This window comes from Chenopodium album, chromosome 20 (genome assembly GCF_948465745.1).
Source record: "Chenopodium album chromosome 20, dcCheAlbu1.1, whole genome shotgun sequence".
Taxonomy (NCBI): Eukaryota; Viridiplantae; Streptophyta; class Magnoliopsida; order Caryophyllales; family Amaranthaceae; genus Chenopodium; species Chenopodium album.
In genome coordinates, this window is record NC_137853.1 from 6937877 (window position 1) to 6962971 (window position 25095).

Here is a 25095-nt window from a genome sequence, read left to right on the forward strand (position 1 = left end):
ATAATGGGAAGGAGTTGTATATGGTTTATCTTATGCTTGTAGATTTTTTTTTTCTTCTTTGTTTGGGTATTTTATAGTTGGATAAGGTAGATATCAAGCTGTGTATATATAGTTGGAATATGCATATACTATATATCAATATATTACTGTGAATACTACTAAAAAGCAATAGTGTGTTTGGATTTTTCTATTGTTCTAACATTAGGCTTAGAATAATTCGAATCATTGGAAGGACATGAGAGATACTCATCTTTGTATCTTTATTAGGCTCATAAATTATCAAATCTCACTTAAACTCAGATAAGGTAATATTCAACTAAATATACATTTTTTAATATCTAATTTTATTTTGTCATCTCTTATTCAATAAAATATACATTAATTATGAAATAGTATATCAAATATTAAATTATTAATATAACTATCTTTATTAGTTCCATAAATTATCCAAATTTCATAAATCTGTTATGTATTTGATCACACATGCTACTTGAGAACTAACTTGCAAAATTAGATTAACGAAAGAAATTCATTTATTATTGATTTAAGAATCATTATTAAGCTGCAAATAAACATCGAATGTAATAACACCCCCCTTCTTAAGTTTTAGCACAGCACCTTCATTAATTTGTACTTCATAATACTCAATCAATTTATCAACACCCTTGTTTATAAAACATTTGACAATTTTATCTTCAACAATTTGGACCTTCAATTCAGCCTCAAAATTTGTATCATAAAGACGTAGAAGAACCTTAGTCTTGTCTGTACGGCCTTGAAAATGCTTTCGGGCAAAATCTAGTGGAACATTCTGCTTTTTAAAACAGGAAATAAAAAAAAATCAAAACAAATCAAAAAAATATAATTGACAAATAATGAGATTTTTCATGTAAATAAATCAATAGGAATACACATACTATGATTCCTTGCGAATGATAAGATTCAGAGAATACAAATTGAAAGTTACGTCTTCTTAATCTTGCTGAAACAGCATTTGCCCAAGAATTTGTTTCGATCATCAGTGTCGAACAGCCTTTAATCAAAGGTTTTCGACCACGTTTTTCCCTAACATTACTATCTATAGGTGCCATATGTATGAAACTAACTTATGTATTAAGAAAATGTGACTGCAAATGTTAATTTATAGACACCAGTCTAACTATAATTTACTAATTTTGCACCTAAGTCAAATTGTAGTTAATTTATTACAGTTACAAGTTTCACAATTATATTTGACTTAATTAATAGGTTAGATTATGAAACCTGTTACAGAGTTGGAAAATTTGGTCAACGACATTAATTTTTCTTTGTGAGTTTTTGCATGGCTAATATGATGCTGATGTTTTTATCTATACTTTGCTGATGCTTTGCCATCAGTCTAACTTCAATTTACTAATTCTGCACCTAAGTCAAATTGTAGTTAATTTATTACAGTTACAAGTTTCACAATTATATTTGACCTAATTAATAGGTTAGATTATGAAACCTGTTACAGAGTTGGAAAATTTGGTCACAATATTAATTTTTCTTTGTGAGTTTTTGCATGGCTAATATGATGCTGATGTTTTTATCTATACGTTGCTGATGTTTTGCTGATGTCAGATAAAGTAGCATAAAGAGCTGTAATTAGCTAAACTGGGTTGAAATTACTGGACTTAATTAGCCTGGGCTTTGTGATTCTGGTCCATTAGGACATTAGCAACATTCTTGTGTTAGAGGTTCACAATAACATCGAAATAACTATTGTATTATTAACTATACTGTGTTTGGATTTTTTCCTGTGTTCTAAAACAAAGTTGGAGAATTATTATAGATGATAACAGCTGTTATGCTGATGCTGTCCTAAATTCATATATATATATATTTTTTTACTGTTTAAAAATGAGTGGCTATGTATTAAGCTTGTGGAATCTAAAATAGTTCAGTAAATTGTCTATATTTACTGTCCAAAATCTTGTGGAAAATGACTTTGAAGATTTTTTTAAGCCTTTGTCTGAAAACAAAGTACAATAATTGAGTTTGCTCATGAGAAGCCTAATTAAATAAGTGTTCAATAATAAAGCATGCTAATAGTGTAATTTTCCTGAGTAAATGACTTAAACAATTGTTACTGACATTTGTGAGATAAAAGTAAGCCATATAATGTAGCTTGTTGGTAATAAGGATAATCATACGAAAGATAAATATTCATTGTTAGAGTTAAATGATTTATTTGTGATGATTATTAGTGGTAATGAGTAATTGACATCAAATTTGTTAATACATTATTTGATTGAGTGTTCTGTATTTTTTTTCTCTATATAACAGAGTTCTTTGTAGGTATTTTTATCATAAGTCTCAAAGTGAAGGAGCTTTACTCTTTCCTAAAGCATCAAACCAGTGTCCTAATCATGAAACCAGTGTCCTAAAGCATTTTCACTTTGATAATTATCTTACTGATTTTCATTTTTGGAGAAAGATAATAAATAAGGCTGGCTATAAGATTGTTAGACTCATCATAAGGAACTATCATATGACCAGGCACCTGTATTTGTTGAACTTGTTGACAAAATTCCTAGGGAATTGAGAATCATAAATATACTAAGCAAGACAATGTTGCATGAAACAAGGAAAGCCTATCATTGTTCAGTGAACAGTTGAGGTATGGGTTATTTGAGTTATTAAGATATAGTCAGTGTAAGTATTACCATTTGGATTGGGACTGTAAGAAGAAGTTAGATTAGTAGTTACTTATGAAGGAGACATAACAAAAGATTATGGTCTCTAATAAGGAAATTTTGGGTTAGTAGCTTTTGCTATAGGTTTCTATCTTTTATTAATAAGTATGCATGGTTAGAATATTGATTCAGTGTCAGTTAGAATTATCAGTTGGTTTCAATTGCTCACACTCTGGTTTTTGGAAGGTTCTATGTCAATAGCTTATAATTTAAAAGATGTTTATTTGATTAACTTACTTAGTAGTTTGCTGAGGTATGTATAGTGAAATTCTGTTTTTTATTCCTGAATAAGGGAAAACTATTCTTTGCCATTCTTTTTCTATAAATTATAGGTTTCTTAGTCTTGTTAGGGTATTTTCTTGCTGGCATTAGTCTTAGTTTCATTCCCTGCTATTCAATTGTAATATTAATTTCATAATCTGGCATTAGTCTACATTAAACATGGGAAGAAATGGCAGTGATTGTGTAGATATTGAAGAGGGCGATGTCCAAGCTAGGCTTCTGGGTTTACAGCTTAGGGAAGCTAAGCTAAAGGGCAAGCTATCTGATGCACGGACTGTTCGAGTTCATGCTGAGAAGAGAATAGGTAAGCTAAAAAGAAAACTGGATAAATTATCAGATGAAATTTTGGAGATCAAGAACTCTGGCAGAGGGAAGACCCTCATGAAGAGTAGAAACAATAATCGTCTGCCTGTGTTGCAATTAAGCGAAGCACAAATGCACAGAACTGAAGCTGCTGAAAATGCTATGACAGTTAATGATGGCCAAGATGATATGTTAGCTGAGAAAGACGAAGAAGATGAAGCTATCAAGGAGCATTGGTGTTGGCCAGGGATAATAAGATAGGTAGAGCTTTTGGTGGAGAAGACTAAGGAAACACACTAAGTTAATATGTTGCAGTATTAGTAGTTTCTGTTAGAACTTGGTTATAATAAGTTAGCTATGTTAGTGGCTGAAATGAAAGCTTATTTTGAAGTTTATGTACTTAAATTTATAATTGGAGTTTCTTCATTTTGTTGAGAAATCAATAAAGAACTAATCTTTGCCGATATGTATGATTTGTTTTTACAAGTATTCTCATTTGTAATTTATGAATCATGTATGCATCATGTGTAATTTCATAATTATTATCGTATACATTAGTTTTTTTTAGTCTATAAACAAAAGGGAGGAAAAAATGGTTGAAATTTGTGAAATTATTATCATGCACATTAGTATAAGATGATTATTAAGTTATATTGCTGTGGTTGTATTACGAAATGAATAGCATATAATGATTATTAAGTTATATTATATTGTATAGCTTTTTAAATTTTGCAAAGGACATTCAAATTGGGTTACATATTATTGAGAAGGGAAAATTAACTAATATTTTCTTATTTTTATTTTTATTATTATTGCTTATTTTAAGGGTAAATTAACTAATATTTTCTTATTTTTATTTTTATTATTATTGCTTTTATATACTGCATAAAAAATTGCCATCAATCACATGTCTAATTTATTTTTCTAATTTAGAATAATGTATAAGCCTAATTGTAGGGGTATATATGACTTTGCTATTTTTTAAATTATTTTGCTCTTGAAATGAGCAATTATTTACTTTTTTGTTGAATTGAAATATAATTTTATAACTTGTGTAAGATACTAAAGTAGCTAAATATAATGGAATAAGTTGTATAAGTTAATGAAAAAAGATTTTTGCCTCTTGTTTAAATCAATATTATATTGCCATTTGTGTTTTCTCTGTTTGGAGGCTTTCTTATAAGCTAGGTTTAGTTTTTTTAAAAAAAATTCACTAATTTTCTTTGTTTTGGAAATGGGTGATGAAATTATTGATTTAACAATTGAGGATGGCTGTGTTTGGTCTCCAGCTCCTAGAGACACTGCATATGAGAGGCTGAGGAGCTATTGGTCTTGGGTGCGGTGTCAGCTGAAGGTGTTTGCCAGAGAGCTGGAGGCAAAAGGCAAGGAAGCTTTGAAAGAATTGGAGGAAGAAGAAGCTGCTATAATCAAAGATCTGAAAAGGAAGGTGTGTCCAGAGACTTCCTCCATGAATGCTGGAACTTCCAATGTGAAGAAGCCAAGGTTTGGAACTTAGTAGGTTGCATGATGATTTGATTTTAGCTATTTTATTGTTGTAATTTCTAACTATTTAAGACTGTAATGTGAAATCTGTGGTAGAGGATTGTATAATTGGATCAGAATATATGATTAAATTATGAGTATTAATTTGCATGTGTTTCAGTATGATGATTAAATTAATTGCTAATCACATGTAATAATATAGTAAGTGATTCAGTATGTTAGATTATGTTTTTATTATCGAAAATCAAAGATTGGTCAGTAGCTATGGTTCCTGTAAAAAGATCATGGATGATTTGTTCAAATAGTCTAGACTGTAGTAATGGGATGGGAATCTTCAATAGTGGAAGGCTATTGTTTGGCAGTAGAAATATTTTAAACATGTGGTGTAGCATTTTCTGAGCAAGGTGTACATAGATCTTCTTATGGATTTCATGTCTGGAATCTATCAGTTGTTATATGTGATTGAAGGAGAAATTGTCCGTGTGTACCATGTATTGTGAATGATATTTTTGTGATTAGGTGTTGTCTATGTTTATGATGTACTCTAAATGGTATTTAGTGGTTAGTCAAGTTTTTTTAAGTTTTCTTATGATATATTTGCAGCCGATACTTATTAAAATTAAGTTAGGTTAATATATGAGTCTCTAAGTTATGCTAATATGTAATTATCGAAGTAAAGTTGGATGGGAACTCTAGCTTGAGTAATTAATTAGTCCTTGACGAATAAAGGAGGTTTATAAGTGCTTCATGGTTTGTCAGCATCAAATTTTAGCATAAGTACCTATAATTTTAGGCTTAATGTTATGGCGAAGTACCAGATTTCATATTGATCATGCTAACAATACCTATCTTTTTAGAGCACTGAAGAAATTATGTTCTGTTTTTTATTTATAAGAGCTTTGTGAGTATTCTGTTTTTTATGAGCATTCTGTTTTTGTATGAGTTTTGTAATAATTAAAGGAACTTAGTATGCTTCAGTACTCTTCTGTAAGACTTCTGGTTGTACCATCATAATTATTACTTGCATAATTGTATTCCTTGAATCTAATAAAGAAGATTAAGCAATAATTGAGGAAATATCACAATTAAAAAAACTAATTGTTTACAATAATTAAGATGGAACAATTACTAAATAGTAACAACTAATAAATAGAAATAAAAATGTACATAATAAGATTATAGTATAGAATTGGAAGGATGATACTTATTCCTACTGTCTTGCCTACTCTTCAAAATAATATCTTTTTTTATCTTCATTCATTCTTCCATGAGATATCTCAATTTTTCTTCCTTTTTTCCCTTCACATGTCTGTAGATATTGAGAACCATTCCTTTGTTCCCTTTTGTGTTTCTCATTTTTGTTCTTTATTTTGAAGCTCATTCATATACTCAGATTTTAACAATCTCTTTCTTTTAAAATTTTTTTTTTTCCTCTTACACCTTTGGTGGATGATTTTCACCAGCTATTTCATCTGCCATGGGCTGCATTGCCTTGGTAAGTATAGCTGGTGCTTAATTGCCACCGGCGATTTCATCTGCCATGGGTTTAAATCCTTTGGCAGATAAAGTTGGTGACTATCTGGCACCAGCAATTTCATCAGCCATTGGCTTAAGTCCCCTGGCAGGGAGGACCTTTTCTAACATTCCCAAGTCCTTTGGTGGAGTGTGGTGTTATGTGTGAAGGATGGCCATTTCTTTCACATAAACCCCAACCTCGTGTTGTGTATTAATGGACTTGGGTGTTATTTAGGTGCATACATGTCAACTATTATATTTCAATTTTACTTGACGTTGCACCTGATTTTAGGAAAACGTTAGCAAAAACTTTGCTACCGATTCCATGTATTAGCAATAACTTTGCTGCCGAATGTATGGACTTAATTGTTGGTAATGGAATATGTAAGTAAGCACGTATTGTGCGCTGGTTGATGAGAGGGAGGGTTGAAATTTTTCTGGGTAGAGTTTCCAGAGACATGTTGGAAAGTAAATGATGAGAAAAGAATGTGTTCTTCAATTTACTATATTGAGAGCTTTTTTCTCTTTTTTGATTCCTTTTGGTTAGTGTATAGGGGAGATAAGAGGCTGTGTATTTATAGCAAAAATATTGGCATAATTATTAATTTAAAAAAGTAAAAATAAAATAGTTGCTTTCCCCTTTATTTAAGTTTATTTTAGTTTGTTGAATATTTCTGATATTAGATTTCCTTATGTTGGTCTGATTAGAGTCTTTCTAATATTGTCAGTAAGAGTGATTCCTCAGCATTAACATTAGCAGTTGATTTGCAAGCAATCAAAGAGAATTTGTAAAGGGAAAAAAAAACATTAAGTTAAACTATTTAACAATAATATGCAATTATTGTGAATAAATTGGCAGGAATACGTAATCATACAAGGAGCTAACAATAGATAGAAGAAAATCTAGATTGGAAGAGAGCAAATTTACCACAGTATGACATATGCTATCTAATAAAGAAGAAAGTTCAAAAGTTTATAACATCAAATTTGAGAAAACGTCATTGGATAACCCAACTACTATAAGAAAAAACAACATAGATTAGCTCTATCACCCAACTACTATAAGAAGGGCTCTAACACCCTTCTTTTCTGACTTTGTTCCCATTCTCAATCTTCAGCATAGGATAACAATATTACATCAAAAGATTTTAAAAGTCCTTACAATTACTTAGGATATATTTGTTTGGTTCAGCAAAAGTTGTAAAATGCAATGTTTCTTAACATGCGTTATACTCAATTTTATTACTTCTGTTGAATACTGGCAGATTTCACTTCCAATTAGGCCGTTGCTACATAGATATCATTCAAAAGGCCTGATGCATTCCAGGAAGGCTGATCATTTTACAAAAACAGAAGTACAGCTATTGCTGGGAGCTCAAGTCCAGCTGACATCCTTAAGTACCCATGACAGAACCTGCTTCTTTGTCAACATGTATGATGGGCCAACCGCAACATAAAACTCGTTTGAACTAAGGTCTCGAGAAATGGAGCCAAAGTCAAGCGTTCCCTGCATTTGATAATATTAAATGGTAAGTTATCATTTGTGTAAATTATTAGAATTTATAAATTTGGTGGTGAAATGCTTACAGTGTTTGTTTGCTCGAATATTTGTATTATTGGTAACTTAAATAATTTTTCACAATCTTCTGCAAAAGCCGTTAGACTTAGTTCTCCTGTCTCATCTACTGCATCAAACTTGAATGTAGCCCTGGGAATTAATCAACATATGCATATTTAGTATAAGGCTTTAGATCAAATAAATGTAGCAGTTCATTATGTGAGAAGTTATGAAAGAGTAGAGTTACCTAGGAATACTTGTGCAATCTAGTTTAAAACACTTTGGACAAGTCATTGATGTATTCAATGGTAGATCAACTCTTTTGCCACATTTGTTACATCCTTCATATGCAATCAGCCTAGTTTGATCTGGCTCAGGAATTTTGACTTTGATCCAATGAATTTCTTGTTGAATTGTTTGGGAGGACTAATAATAGATAGAAATCCAAAGAATTATACTAATTTAAAAGTATATTGAAATGATTAATGCACAATAGAGAAGTTGGCTATAGTTTATAACCTTCTTATCCAAAAGTTGCTGAATGGTTAGAATGCTCTTCTCTGCAGCTGGATTTTTGGTATCTACCAACTGTGCCATCTTGTTTGCAAGTTCATCGAAATTTGCCATCACCCTTCAAACCGTTGGCATGCATAGAATATTAGTAGTGTATAGCCAATTAAATACATGTGCAAAAGTATATTTTTGCTGTCTAGAAATAATTTACCAGTCATGAAAAGCCATAAATTCTTCTCCAGTTGGATTAGTGTCAATAGTCGTTGAGAGACTGCTTGTGAGAATGAATCCTGTATAATTTACAAGTTTTATTGTTGCTCATTATATATACTATTGATTAGAGGAGTATAGTAATATGATTAGATATACCTCTGCTTGTTGTCACCCTTAATCCTAGGAAGGCAGCTATAACTGGTTCAGTGTTCCATGAAAGTAGTTTAGGATCTTTGATGTCTGTTAGATCATCCCATATAGAGATAGTCATTGGCACGGTGGTACTGCAAAAGCAAGTAAACAATTGTTAGCTGAAAATATTAGCCAAGTGCTTGTATAACATTAGAAATTATATCATGGTTATAGGAGAATTTGCGCTGACCTGTGGTCTATCACACTGATGTCTCGAATTGGATGCTCAATACCTGTGTCAGTTGTTATTGTTCTGATATCGCTGATGAAGAGTACCAAAGCTAGGATATCTGTGTTATCATGATTATTTATTTAATTATGAAAGTAACTTATAAAATTTATTATAGAAATGAAAGAATGGATAGTGTCTAAAATACCATAACGATCATCTGGACCACTTTCATTTGAAATTGAGGCAAGGGGGACATATTGCACTTTGGTTGGAGTAACCTCAGTAGCAATAGGCTGTACCATTGTCTGGCCACCAAATCTTAGTGAGCAATCACCATCCCGGTCTTTATATTTTGGATGTACAGGCTCCAGTGGTGCATTAGAAATCTGATAAACATTGTCTTTCAGAAAAATGTCTCCATACTCTTTGATCTGATTCTCAAATAGAGTGCCTTTCATTTTTGTTCCCTGGGGTAGACAATACTAACTTAGTAAGATTGGTGTATATATGTTGTAAATTTGAAAAAATGCATTCATGTGATTTTTATATAGAGTTTCTTTCACTACTGTTTCCTAGGATAGACTCATTCCAAAGATTATGGCAACACAAGATTAAATTCTATTCGTCAGATTACTGTGTTCATTATTGTGATATGGTGTATATATCACATTTTAGCAATAGATAAATACTCTGTAACACGATGAACAAATTAAAGCCAAAGGCACATTGCTGTGTTCATTATGAATATATATCACATTTTACCAAAGGATATATCACATTCCACAAAGAATTCATTTAAGAATTCATGAATAAGTATCACTCATAATATATTAGAATCTGTGATATATCCTTTGGCACAGCAACACAATAATGAATTAAACACAGCAACACAATAATGAACATAATATGGATTAATGTTACATTGCTGTGTTCATTATGAATGTGTTTAATTTTTTTGAATTTTAGCAATGTCACAAGAATGATGTATATATATTGTAAATTTATTTATAAAAAGTAAGATCAGAGAATACCTCATCATCTTTGAATGTGACAACCACAAATTTTGTTTTTTTCTGTGGAGAAATAAGAACACGAGATTTCTCAACAACTTGTACTTTAACTTTGTAGTTTCTTGAATTAGGCTTGAGATCTTTTAAGAAAGACTGATTAGATGATTGGTCTTTTTCCTGTTTCATGGTGTTTTCCTAGAGCATGTAAGAGAAACAAGTTTAGTGTCATGTTCAAATCTAGGTAAAAGTGATCAGTACAGGTATGTGTAAAACTGAAATCCAAACTTTGTGATCATTAAGATAGGAGTAAACCTTGACAGTTGAAATTATCCTACATAATTTGCATTGAGGTGCAAATACAAGTAAGTACAAGTGATCGAATGAGGTAATCAGTAGTATATAATTACAGAGGTTTAATTAGCAACATTTTGAGATAGTATACTGTTATCTAGAATCACTTTAAAACAGAGTTATATAAGATTTTGTAAGAAAGTGACTATATTATTATGCAAGTATAATTATGCAAGCACAATTATATATCATCTGTATGTTGCATTCTACATGTTGTATAAGATTCTATTTCATTAATTGCATATATAACAAAATAGCATATGTTAGATATTCTGTTCTTGATAACAGAATTTTGTTTTCATTAATGGAAGTAACTGAAATAACTTGTTTTGCATTTAAGACAAATAATCTGCTGTATATTAATGGCAAGTATAATGAGCATAAATCAGCAAGCATGAATGGAGAATAATAAATTTTAAACTGTTTTGCAGGGAAGCATGACTTACCTTATGACAGCAGACTTTATCAGAATTTCAGTTGCACTTGTGAGAGTTGGTAGTATGAATTGTAGGAATGAAAATTGATGATGAGAAATTCCTTTATATGCTGAAGCAAGCTGTCAAACTGATCTGTCGTGAAGAAATCTGTATCATAGGCTAAGAAGCAACAGTGTTTTCATTAAATGCAAACTTTAAAAGTTGGTATATATACTTAGACTTCCTTTTTTTAAGGAAGGATGTTATTTAAGCTTGCTTTATAAGTTATACTTTTTATAAACTACTATTTTTACGTTCAAGTTTTTTTTTCAATTTCAGTTTTTTAATATTATTAATATTTTGTGTTGTAATGATAATTACCTATAGTTAGCCATAATATGATAAGTTTCTTTTGGCAATATCGTTTTTATATCAGTATTAATGATAAATACTTATCAGTTTTTTTTTTTGTTTTTTTTTTTTTTTTTTTTTTTTGTGGTGCATGTAAATTTTATTTATAATCTTATTCTAGAATGTTTAGACTATGCAAAGATTATAATAATTACATTAATTCAAAATTATAGGAAAATATATTATAGAATTTACATGCCAAAGTTAAACTTAAATTTATATTTGATTTGATAAATATTGAAATTTATTCATACATTATTTCTATATAATTAGTTTTTATTAATATCATTTTATTTAAAGGTTTAAAATTGAGATAAATTTATTTGAATTAAGACAATGGACAGATTTGTTTCATATAGTAGTAATTTAGTTGTTCAATTCTTTTGATTTATGATGACCTGTTCCCTAATGTAATCTATTATCCTTTTAAATCTACAACAATGAACTCTAATGGGTTGTTTAAAATTTTATAGATATAGATAATATATGAAATAGTAATTAAGGTATTTAGAATAAAATTAGGTATCACAATGTGAAATGGATAAATTGGTCAGTCATTAATATCACAATGTGAATACTTCAAATTTATGTATAATGAATTGTTCAACCGTAGGTGGAAAAGATTATAGAACATTCCAAATTTGATCAAACTATCGTATATCATAAATAACTAAAAATCTGACAAAATTGAATGAATACCAATTTTAAAATTACACCTGAGCAAAGAAGTCGATCATTGTTTATATTCACTATTTGGTGATATATTCATACTTATATTCACTATCTTGATTTTGGTTTTATTAATAGCCATGGTTACTTTCAACAATCAATTTCGATTAAATAATATATAAGTAGTAATTTAGATATTTAAAATTGAATTAAGAAATATGATATAAATTAAATTCTATATGTATGTTGATCATGAATGATACATACAATATTATAAGTGCTTTTTGGTTTTAAATTTGGTAAGATTGTATAGTATAAGCATTTAATGCAAAGTGAGTACATTATTAACCTACCATGATAGAATCCCCCTATTTTAAGGATATTTCTTTATGTATATTTTTATGCATGGCTATTGTGATATATTTTTTTTGTGCTAAATTTCAATGCATTTTATTCATGGTACATACAATGCTATGATATAGGAATTCAATCATAGTTTAAGATTGTATACTACAAGTATTAAATGCAAAATGAATGATTAACTTTACAATGTTTAAAATCCTTCTTTTAAGGATTTTTGTTTTTTCTCATGATTTATCGATGGATGAGTGTTGTCATACTTTGTCCCTCCTATGAATGGTTAAGAATGAAATCTAATCTTTTTTTTTTACTATCGTATATCATAAATAACTAACAATCTAACAAAATTAAATGAACACTAATTTTAAAATTACACCTAAGCAAAGAAGTTGATCATTGCTTATATTCACTATTTAGTGATGTACTCATACTTATATTAACTATCTTGATTTTGGTTTTACTAATAGCCATGGTTACTTTCAACAATCAATTTTGATTAAATAATATATAAGTAGTAATTTAGATATTTAAAATTGAATTAAGAAATATAATATAAGTTAAATTCTATATGTATGTTGATCATGAATGATACATACAATATTATAAGTGCTTTTTGGTCAAAAATATGGTAAGATTGTATAGTATAAGCATTTAATGCAAAGTGAGTACATTAACCTACCATGATAGAATCCCCCTATTTTAAGGATATTTCTTTATGTAAATCTTTATGCATGGGTATTGTGATATATTTTTTGTGGGCTAAATTTCAATGCATTTTATTCATGGTACATAGAATGCTATGATATAGGAATTCAATCATAGGTTAAGATTGTATACTACAAGTATTAGATGCAAAATGAGTGATTAACATTACAATGTTTAAAATCCTTATTTTAAGGATTTTTGTTTCTTCTCATGATTTGTCTATGGATGAGTGTTGTCATACTTTTTCCTTCTTATGAATGGTTAAGAATGAAATCTAATCATTTTTTTTTTCACATTTTAACGTTTTCTATTTTACGTCGAATAATAGAAACATGAACTTAGATCGTGAAAGATAATTTCTTAATACGAAGTAGGTTAAGATTTATTGTTAACATTTTAATAATTTAATATGTAATCATTATCTAGCATTGTAAAAATGTTAAATTTCAATGTTTCATGTTCATGGCACATATAAAGATATATTTTTGCATATATAATTCAATAATAGGTTAAGATTGTGTACTACAAGCATTAAATGCAAAATGAGTAGGTTATTTTTACAATGTCTAAATCCCCTATTTTAAGGATTTTTGTTATTTCCTATGATTTATGTGTATATGACTCTTGTCATAGCCATGAATGGTTGAGAATGTACTCTAGCAATTTTTGGTTGGACATGTTAATGCCATATATCTTATGGGAAAGAATAAAAATAGGTCTTATATTATATAGCACAAGTATTCATAATAATGTAAGAAAGGTACATTTACAATGTAAAAATCACCCTACTTTAAGGATTCTTTTATATTAGTATTATATTATATATATTATATGTATGTTTAGGAAAGAACCAATTTGACATTTTAATAATATATATAAAATTTGGCTAATAAACTTGGTGTTGTTGTGCATTCTTGTGAATGTTAACTATATTGGGAAGCTATCATAGTAATATAGATTGCATTGTCAAATAAGCGAAAAAAAAATTTCGTAACCCAAATCAATGTGCTAAAACTTTTTGATTAAAATTAGCTACAAAATCACACCGAATTCGTTTAAATATAATGTGTCAAATATGCCAAACAAAACAAATGCGCATTTATATTAGTGAGTTACGTTTGTCAATTTCCATTGGGAAATTACTATCAAGTATAACATGTCTATTTTCCAATCTTGTTTTTCTCGTGTTGACTATAGTTCTAAATAAATTAACAAATCTAAATTTGGACGCCTCTATTTTGTGTATGGCTCATTGATAATTATATTATTGTTTATCAAAACTATGTATGATTTTTCCCGTGAATGAATGAATTCCTGTCCGATATTTATTTAAAATGTAAAAAAAACTTGCTTCTAACATTGGATTTTTTTTTAAAAAAAATTTATCATCAATCACATGATGATAAATCGCATTTCATTTACGTGTTTTAAAATTTAAATTTAATAGTTTAAAGATGCATGTAAGTATTGTGACTATTACATAGCTCATTGTCTAAATACAAAGATGCATGTCGACTATTCATGACATCTACTACATCAACTATTCGAAGTGGAATTGGAAGAGTTGTCTTCGGATTAGACGTTCCTCAACTCATTTTCCTGTCTGCAATTCTTGACATTCTTCATCACAATTCATAAACCCTAAAATCCTCAGACTAAAAGTTACATTTTAATTTCTAAATATTGATTCAATGGCAAAAGGTTCCTCATCTAATTCTAAACAAGAAAGTGCAGATGAGCGTAAGCTCAGAGCAGCGGTGAATTTTTGCTTTTATGTGATTGAAATGCTCGTTGAATTGCGAAATGCAGCGCAAGGGTATAACAAAATAGTACAAAATTGCTCAGACATTAAAAGAAGGTTGAAGGATACTAAAAATGATAAAGCAAAGAGGAAGGAATTGCTGGAGGAATGTGAATGGTATGTCCTGTATCTTCGACAAGTGCAAATTGGAATGGAAAAGATGCTGAAGGAGCTCCTAAGTCACAAGGATGATCTTGATCAAGTGCTCAAAGAAGAAGAAGCAAGAGAAAAAATGGCTGAAAGAGTAAGACAAAGGGAGGAGGAATTAAGAAAGAGGAAGGAAATAGCAGAGGAAAAGCAAGTTTTAGAGAGGAGGAAGGAGAGAGCTAAGAGAATTAAGAGATGGTATGAGCCTGATTCTCCAGTACAGCTTTCCGAGGAATCAGATTATGACTCGGATAATGATAGGCACTCCATTGATCATTTAGGTAGAATTTATGATGCTGATATCTAAGTACATTATGCTTAATCATAAGTTTGTACATGATGGATGGTTAATAGAATATCATAAGTTGAAATAGAACTTGAGACACTTCTCATATATTTAGAATGCATCTTTTGTAATGAGATTAATCATAATTGTGCTTAATCATAATTTTGAAAAATTATAATTTTGATTAATCATAATTTTGCTTAATCATAGGTTGAAATAGAACAGTGAGAGGTTTCTCTTTTAGCTTCAATGCACTTTTTGTAATATGTTCAGCATATATATTCTATATATGAAATAGTAACATTTTGGGTATTCTCTTAGTCTTTAGTATTCTATACTATCTATTGTTAGCTATTTACGATATATGATATTGTGATCAAATTTGGAATGCTCAATTTTGTTAGATTGTTAGTTATTTATGATATACGATAGTTTGATCAAATTTGGAATGTTCTATAACATTTTTCACCTACGATTGATCAATTCGTTATACATAAATTTGAAGTATTCGCATTGTGATGCTTATGAGTGACAACTTTAGATTTGTATTGTTTCATTTATATTGTTGTCAAAATGAAGTGGCATTATTCATGTATAAATTGACATCAAATCATATGAACCAGTTTACAAATCAGTGAAGGTCCTGTACTTCTAATTAGATAGGAATGAGCAAAATTTAGAGAACAATAGCAAAAGAAAAGCATGTTCTGTTCCACACAATCATTTGCTAATGAGTCATGTACTTAATTTAAGGATTCTGCAAATGTTAAGGACTGTCCTGTGGTACTAATTAGTTTTTATACATGCTTAGATATTAGAGGTTATATAATTAATTTTATGAAGAATAATAGCTGAGCTTAGATATTAGAGGTTATATATAATTCATCATTTTTACATATCATTGTTCCTAAGAATATTGCTGATAGTTTGGCTCCAAAAGAACTTTTAATCACTGACTAATTTTGCTGCTGTCATATCATGAAGATCATAATATACAAGATTTTGTGATTACTCCATTGTTGGTAACTCATCTTTGGCAACTATCTTCTGCAAAATCACATTCTAGGAAGTGTGATAAGCACAATTCTGACTGTATTTGTAGCTGCAATAGCATAATATGAGAATATGTTAAGTTCATTTAGAAAATAGCATGTTTTAGCCTATAAATAGTAATAGCATAAATAACCACATGCTTACCAACATGTGTAAGTCATACTTAGGAAACATGTTGTTCTAACTGTGGTAGAAAATCAAAGCCAAAATTCAGAATCTTCCAAATTATCAAAACCAAAATTCAGAAGCTCTAAAATATCCAAGGCTGAGGTTTAATTTGAGTATTTCTGAAACCATTGGTTAATTTCAGAATCTTTAAAATACTATAGGCAAATTGGAACTTCAAAACCTGTCCAAAAAATAATAAAATATGGTCATCAAATATGTATTTTGAATAGTGACGAACACCATTAAACACGTGTGAAGGAAGAAATTAATGTATAACATACCTATATACAACCTGTTCCTAGATGATGCCCGCTTTTTCAAGAATGCTGAAGGATACAACATTTCTGACCGTTGTTGCTGAAACCTGATCTGTCGTAGGTTTAGATAAAACTTTAATTTGAGCCGATGTCTGAGCCCTGGATAGACCTACATATAGTTGCCCATGTGAGAAACAAGGGGTGTTTAGATAGAGACCAACTTGTGATAGAGTCTGTCCTTGAGCCTTATTGATAGTCATGGCAAAACTAAGTTTAATAGGAAACTGTATTCTTTGAAACTTGAATGGATAGTGAAGTGTTTCAGATGGCCGCAGATTTATTCGTGGGATGAAAACATGCTCTCCTGCATGATGGCCAGTTATTATGGCACACTCAATTATATTAGGGTAAAAATGCTTGCATAGCATACGAGTGCCATTGCAAAGACCAGATGCAGGAGCCAGATTTCTTAGTAAGATTACAGGACAATTTTCTTTCAGCACTAATTCGTGTGGACTCATACCACCAGGAGAAAGAGTATTTAAAAACTCTGTTGGATAAACACTTCCTGTATCATCAAGCAATGAATCATAGCTTTTGTAACAAACAGATTCCCAGGGAACTCAGTAATTAGGGTAGAGTTGATCTCATCCACAGCAGCGTTAAGAGGAGTCAAGATTGCTCTATCAACAAACATGCTTTGATTGAAGATTGCCATTTTCATTTCCGGGAAAACAAAATTAGTAAGGCTGGCTATAGGATTATTAGATTCATCATAAGGCAGTATCATATGACCAGGCACCTGTATTTGTTGAACTTCTGCAGCCTGCAGCTGACCATTCCCCATGGCAAGCAAAAATTCAGCAAATTGGCTATCTGTCCTTGCTCTCATATTGTCAGTGAGTCTGAATCTCTTAAATTGGTTCCATAGAGAGGAACAAACTAAACTTGCTTCCACGGCTTCACTTTGTGATTTCTTGGGCACGACAGGCAATACTTGCCTAAAATCTCCTCCAAAAACAATGACTTTCCCACCAAAAGGCAAAGATGACGAACACAAATCACGCAAAAGAATATCCACAGCTTCAATATTCTCCTTTTTGGCCATTGAAGCTTCATCCCAAATTATTAAACTTGTTTCTTTTAGCAAAGCAGCTAAGCTACTTTGTTTAGGAACAGAACAAGAGGTTGAAGCAGCAAGATCAATTGGAATCTTAAATCGGGAATGTGCTGTTCTTCCAGTGACTATGTTGGATGCTGCTATGCCTGATGTAGCAGTAGGGAGCACAATTTTACCCATTGCCCTTGTGGCTGCATAAAGCGCACAATATAGGTAAGTTTTCCCTGTTCCCCCAGGCCCATCAACAAAGAATGCACCTGGTTCTCCTGTTGTAACATGCTCCATAATGGAGTCAAAAGCATCTTGTTGTTTTGGATTGAGGTTAAAGCATGCTTGCTTGTACATATCAGGTACTGGTGCATCTAAAGCATCAACAATATCCCGAGTCCTTCTGATTTCATCATCTATCTCATGGATTAGAATATCTAACCCAAATTCATCCAAAGTTTTACCCATTTCCTCTAAAAACTGCTCAACAGAACGGATTGTTAGCTGTAGAACCTTATCAGCATGGTTTGAAAGATTACTTGCAAAATCTTCGGAAAGATGAGGAAAAAATTTGTTCCAGAGAGCAAGTGGATTGCAAGGATTGCAAAAAATGAGTATAGTTGCAAATAGACGTCTTAAAGCCCTGGGCATATGAGTTTCAGAAGCTTCTGACATACATTTGTCCACAGCATCATCTTCGACTATAAGACCAAGCTTGACAGCAGCTTCTTGGTAAGTTGCATGAATGTAGCCATTAACAGTCCTCAGATCTTCAAAGGACTTAGGTCCGCGAACATTTGCAAGCAAGAGGCGCAGAAAATAGCGCTCACCTTCAGATGGGGATACAAAGGCCATCCTACCAATGACTTTTTTTTTAGTCTCGCGCTTAGTCCAAGTCTTTGCAGATGCTTTCCAAACAAAATGCTCTGAGAATTCTGAATACAAATATTGTGGACCATTTGGATTTGCAGCATTCATTGCAAAGAACTCTGTGAGAGCAGTTTTTTGCCTCTTGCTGTCATTGACAACAGAGCCTACACTTTCACTTGGCCTAAATTGAACAGTATGCAAATTAGGAAGATGGACTTGAAGAGGTAAAACTGGTGGTATCATTTCAAAGAGTCCAAAACTGAACAAACGCCATGCAGCTTCGCAAGGAGAAACCCAGCGGCCTGATTGAAACTGCTCTATTTCATCTCTGGGTTTTGGATTATCCACAGAAGAAACATTAAAAGAAATACGATCATGCCCCTTGTAGACATACTTGTAGAGATATTTTACAGCCCGAATTGTAGAACACACTTCAACATTCACGTGACAATCAAAAAGTGCTAACAAATACGGATTATATGGAATGACCCACCTATTATCCATAGGCTTCCTTCGAATCATTACTGTTTCCCCAGTATCGCGCCTTCTATACATAGGATACCCATCCTCATGGCTAGTTGTCTCAGCTACATATGGTTTTGGATATCCATACTTACAAACACCTAACCGGCCCTTGTGTTTCATACACGAGCATTCAGGATTTTCCTTCCCACAAGGGCCATGCATCATGTGAGACAACACAGCTTGCCTTAAGTGAGGATTTTGTGTTGAGGGGATCTCTGCAGTTACAAACTTATCAAAAGCTGCTGCATCTTTAATCTTATAACCGGGAGCCAATATCAATAAAATATGAGCATGAGGAAGGCCACGTTTTTGAAACTCAACAACATATACCAGTGCAGCAACCTCTCCAAAAATTTTCTCCTCCATGATTTGCTTCTTAAGAGCAATTAACTTTGCATGGAAAACCCTTGCAATTAAATCTGGCCTATTTTGGGCAAGCTCTCCAGGAGCAAGTTCTTCTTTAATCTCTGGCCAATTAGGATTGCATGTAATAGTTATGAACAGATCTGGTTTTCCAAACCGCTGCACCAAAGTTATTGCATTCAAGTATCTACTACGTAAATCTCTTGGACCACCCAAAAAAGAAGGGGGTAATATGACATAATGACCCACATTTGCAGAATTATTTTCTCCGCTTTCAAAACAATCAAGAATTCCCTGATAAAGATCTGCACGAATGGCAGCTTGATTTTGACGGAAAAAATCCAGCCTTGTATTCTCTAGCTTTACATACATGTCAACTATATACTGCTGTAGTAACCGTGCAGCACGCAGTAAATAGTTCCCCTGTCTTATTTGCAACTTATATGCATAATATTCTCTACAAGAAATCTTCTGCACTTTTTTTCGCCTACCATTAGTCATATCTGCATTACATACATAAAATATAAAATTAAGAATCATAACAAAATAGGCTTCTTAGCTGATATAAGATAACAAATTAATAAAATAGGCTTCTTAGCTGATAAGCTCATGAATAAGATGACATATAAAGCTCATGAATAATTAACAAATTAGTACTTTATATCCTAATGAAATACTCATTAGCTGATTGCAAAGAGTACTTTGTGTCAAATTAGCTAACAAATTTGAGCACTCTGTGTCAATTAGTACACTGTAACATATAAATATTCCTAATGAAATATTCATTAGCTGACTGCAAAGAGTATTAATACTTTATACAGTAACATAAATACATAAACACTTATTAGACCAAGAAGAGGCACAAAAAAGTAGAAAATAATGACTCACTTGCTTCTTCTTCAGCCAGTATATCCTCAACACTGTTCATTGATTCTACAGGGCAAACTTCTTCCTGCAAGGGTCTGCTACTGGTTGTTCCATCTATTTTTTCTAGACCCTCATGCCATCCACTGTCTCCATGCGGATACAGCAAAGGATATTGAAGAGGATCATAGCACCCATAATAATGCTTGATTCGATGAGGTTTATCTGTCTCCTTTCGACCATAAGCAACAATATGAACACTGCTATATTCGCTGGAAGATGTTTCTTCTGACCATATGACAGCCACCTCATTTGCAGTTGGCGCATTGTACACTCTCTGGTCAAGAACTGGATTCCGGTTCAAATGAATTTCAGTGCTTTCAACAACAGGAATATCCCTCAATGAACGAAAAAACTGAGCATATGGATTGCACTCCATTATCTGCATAAGGAGCTCAACTATTTCTTGTTGCACTTGTGGAAAGGTAGATGTGCGATTCCTGATCTCGTGCTCTGCATCATAGAAATACATCTGCAAATACTTGGGGCGCGTATCATGAGGCAATAAGTCAGGAAGGTTGTGATATATTTGACCGTGCAGCTTGAATACATATATTCCTTTCTTAGTATCAGCTTTAACGGATCCTCCCAAGGAAGTAAATGCAAATAAATTATTATACATGCGACAATATTCTCTAAAATGATCGCTTAATTTATCCTTAGAAGTAAACAGCCAGATCAATTTTGGCGGCCATGGATTTTCAGCCAACTGAACACCACCATTCCGACAGCAAAAGAACAATGGCTCATAGGCAAACCTTTTTGCATAACACTTGGAACAGAATGTAGGAGCAGGCAACTTAAGAGCTTCAGTAGGTACATCTCTATCAATAGAATATGTGAACAATAGCAATTAAAATTGATCGTTGAAAGTAACTATGGCTATTTGAAGAACGGAAAAATTCTGTGAATACCTCCATTTTGCTGTTTTGTTCTTTGGCCACGTTTTTTAGGATCTTTTGAAGTCTTAAGAACATCAGTTGTGGCCGGGTCAAGGTCACTCAAAATAATTCCAGGCTGCAAACCCTTCAAACGCTTGGTGCTATACTGTGTACAACTTGATTTGACACGTGTACCAACATCAATAGAAGTTCCAGAACGCTTTGATTTACGTATTACTACTGCAGGTGAACTTGGCAGGCATTGCACTACAGTCACAGGTTGTTTTCCAGCAATAGGGAACTCTGTATCCTTAGATATGCGCATTACTAATTTGCACTATCTAGTGTTCACTTCTGCAGCAAGTATTTTTGCATCACAAACTAAAACTATAAAGAATGATCACCCTCTATATATGTAATAGAATATTAATACTTTGATCTATCCAAATGAACATATGCTCCTTTTCAAATTTATTCTTACTAACTATAAACTAAAGCTATAGAGAATGATCACCCTCTATATATGTAATAGGATATTAATATTTTGAGCTATCCAAATGAACATATGCTCCTTTTCAAATGTATTCTTACTAACTGTATACTAACACATGCATATGCACATAAAAACAGAATATATTCAAATATTGATTACTTAGAAGCATGTATAGAGATTAAAACCCATGTTCTAGACCTGGCATGAAAGCATTTTTTAATTCATTCTCTTTGAAATGTAGTATGTGATGTAATCCTGCAAAAGCCCGTACCTTTGCTGCAGCATAGTACGCATTATCTGCTATAACCCTGTAAACGCCGATAGCCCAAAGAATTCTAGTTATAATTTTACTACAGCAACACAGAAACTAAGTGTAACATGACACTGTTTATACTCAGCTAAACAGAGCCACATTTTCATAAATGTTTCCAGAATAGCAAGATGTTGTCATTCCAATCACAATAGCATTACAAAAGGCAGACTTTACCATTACATTAGCATATTCATGTTGCAAATTCTAAGATCAGATTTGTAACACACATATGCATAACATCTAGCTACATACTATAGTCTGAAGTAGTTCCATTTTGGCTAGGAAATTAAAAGACTCAATAGGAATACATTGGGGCAGCTAATATTCTTTACTGATCACCAGTTAGTATCAACAACTGGCCAAAAAACATGACACATACATCATCCCAAGCTACTGAGAAAACTAAAACCACACTAAATGCCCAAAAAAGTGGCTAGTTATTCAATATCAAGGCATCTACCCAATCTTCCTGCGCTTAAAGACAGTCTCAAGCTCCCCAGGGATACTCCTCACAACCTGTCTAGTCCCAGCAGCAGAAGTGGAAGGAGCTCCAAATGATGGGCGTGACACACGCTTCTTAGGGGGGCGTGGAACAACAATTTGAGCAGGGATACTTGCTTCTTTACCATCAGGAGTGGCGCACTGATCTTCAGTACCAGCAGATACCACTTCGCCTTGAACTGCAGGTTGTTGACTGCACACCTCCTCAGTCAATGTCTTCTCTTTCTCAAGAATGGAAAGGGCACACTTTATAGAATGGCGACCAGAATTTGCATCAACTATGTTGAAATTATAGTTGTAAAACAACAAATATATCACTTTCTTTGCCACACTCTGCTCTGCAACTTCAGGGTCAGGACGTACATCACCAAATATGCATTCAGCTAAATACTGATCACCACTAAATTCAACAGTCACAATTGGAGTCATAGCAGCACCAGTGCGTACCAACACAATCTTCAAGTATGCTTTATAATCAATGGCAACAGTATACACAGGCAAGTGAGATCTGTAATCAGGAATAGACTCATTGGCAGGCTCAGTTCCATGTCCAGTTGTAAGTCGTAACTGGCGTCGCTTCATTCGAAATAAATTGGCACATCTCCTGTAAGTTCGAATTCTATCAGCAGTAAAATCATCAACAGCTACATCATACAAATCCATCAACCCATGAATTGCCTTTTCCGCAGCCTTTTCAGATGCTTTCCTCAAGCTGCCTGCTCCCTCACCATTGAAAACACAGGTCTGCTGACCATTTTTCAGCTTAATCCTAACAGAAACTTTGTTTGAGGTAAAATCATCAATTACAAAAACCGGTCTTTCAAGGCCTATACAATCAGTAATCTGTTCCAGCAATGGCTGAAGAGGAATGGCAATTGTTGCAGTCATTGACACCTTAACCTGTGTAATGCAATAAGCCATAGGGATTTGTTTATGATGATTTTTAAATACCTATTATGCATAACAATAACACTCTTCCTAGCTTTTCCCACTCAGCATTTTAAACCACAAACACTCTACATAAAAGTCCTACAATATCTCATAATACTGGTCATGCAGCATTTTAAATTCCAATTCAACTTGCCAAAACCATACCCTTAATCAATTTCATACACTTAATCAACTCTAATTAGTAAAGATTCTTCCCATGATGCTAAATATGTCCTTAAGATCATAACAAATATTGGCCAACACAAGGAACAGAAATATTGAGCATACCACAATTATCATGCCTCACAAAATGATTCTATGTAAAACCAACTTAAGACCAACATCGACAAAATAAAAATATAAACAATTGAGCAACCAATGTCAAACCTCACATGAAGGAACATCCACAGTACAATAATACTACAAACAATTCAGTAACCAATATCACACTTTACCCATAATACACAATATAGTATCAATGAGTTTTATGATAGTAACATACCAGCAGACCGAGAACACGCTTGATCAACCTGATCGCACTGAATTATACCCTAAGACAAAGCTACAAATACAATGGAAAAACAGAATTAGTTGTTAGAAGATGGCAAATCTAAACAACACAAGATTTATTATTCTTCTTAACCACATAGATAGAAAATTGAACACAGCAACACAGCTAAATCAGGAACCATCATAATATTTGAACAAACAGATTCTCCTAAGAATTGGGAAAACAATAAATCACAGATAAATCCTTCAATAATCCTTCACTTCAAGAATTCGAAGGATTTTCTTGTGAATTTTCATTATAAATAACAGATTATAAACCAACATTGTAAATAATAAATCAAAAGAAAATCCTCCAACAATAGGCCAACATTGTAAACAATAAATCAGAATAAAATCCTTCTATAAGACTATTCATAGATAATAAAGAAAATCCTTCAAGTGAAACAACAATTCATAGATATCACATCATAGAAAATCCTTCATAGATATCATAGTCTAAACAATTCATAGAAAATCCTTCATAGATAATAAAGAAAAACCAACACAACAACACAGCAATGAAACAACAATTCAAGTGAAACCCAAGAGCCATTGCTCAAATATCACATCAAAATTATTACGTCCAAAGTATGATTTCAAGAGAAAGTCCAATCTTTGTAGCACATCAAATGCTGTCCAGAATGTCCAGGTCATGCCTTATTCAAGTTCAATAATCAAGTGCATTTTCTAAAGCTGCATTACATAACAATGAATCAAAAGTAACACTGCTAATCATCTTCACGACAACACAACCCACCACATAATTACTGTTATCATGTATTTATTATCGACTATTTATTATTATTATTATTATTATTATTATTATTAATACAAAAGCTTAGAATAGAATCATACCAACGAAAGCCAATAAAAAGAAGAAAGAACCATACAAAACCTCTCAATAAATCCAAGGTATTTATAGAATAAGATGGCCAAGTAAACTGCAAAGAACCCTCCATTAAAAAACATATTAAAGTTGTACACTAATGTACTAAGCAAGACAATATTGCACCAAACAAGGGAAGCCACTCATTGT

General features: G+C 32.2%; 2 protein-coding genes across 2 annotated transcripts; both read right to left on the reverse strand.

Annotated features, from left to right (window-relative positions):
• Positions 1 to 7695: 7695 nt before the first annotated feature.
• LOC145596698 (replication protein A 70 kDa DNA-binding subunit B-like) lies at positions 7696 to 9426 on the reverse strand. Its single transcript, XM_081652914.1, has 8 exons — positions 9174 to 9426; positions 8987 to 9086; positions 8761 to 8888; positions 8603 to 8681; positions 8398 to 8509; positions 8126 to 8304; positions 7908 to 8028; positions 7696 to 7827 (listed from the first exon to the last, which is right to left on the reverse strand). Exons 1-8 carry the CDS (start codon positions 9424 to 9426, stop codon positions 7696 to 7698), a joined length of 1104 nt encoding a protein of 367 aa, XP_081509040.1.
• A 7217-nt stretch (positions 9427 to 16643) lies between these two features.
• LOC145596699 (uncharacterized) lies at positions 16644 to 21598 on the reverse strand. Its single transcript, XM_081652915.1, has 4 exons — positions 21307 to 21598; positions 20357 to 21199; positions 17211 to 19971; positions 16644 to 17070 (listed from the first exon to the last, which is right to left on the reverse strand). Exons 1-4 carry the CDS (start codon positions 21596 to 21598, stop codon positions 16644 to 16646), a joined length of 4323 nt encoding a protein of 1440 aa, XP_081509041.1.
• Between the last annotated feature and the right edge of the window lie 3497 nt (positions 21599 to 25095).

Bases quoted from the DNA above. Each gene is read 5' to 3' on its own strand.
- LOC145596699 (XM_081652915.1), bottom strand. From the start codon at position 21,598: ATGCGCATATCTAAGGATACAGAGTTCCCTATTGCTGGAAAACAACCT. The intron at 21,200-21,306 runs GTATTCACAGAA...TACCTACTGAAG, and splicing joins AACAAAACAGCAAAATGGAG to CTCTTAAGTTGCCTGCTCCT. The intron at 17,071-17,210 runs GTTTGTTACAAA...AATCTTACTAAG, and splicing joins ACTGAGTTCCCTGGGAATCT to AAATCTGGCTCCTGCATCTG.
- LOC145596698 (XM_081652914.1), bottom strand. From the start codon at position 9,426: ATGAAAGGCACTCTATTTGAGAATCAGATCAAAGAGTATGGAGACATT. The intron at 8,889-8,986 runs GTCAGCGCAAAT...TTGCTTTTGCAG, and splicing joins ATCAGTGTGATAGACCACAG to TACCACCGTGCCAATGACTA. The intron at 8,029-8,125 runs GTAACTCTACTC...ATTAATTCCCAG, and splicing joins GATTGCACAAGTATTCCTAG to GGCTACATTCAAGTTTGATG.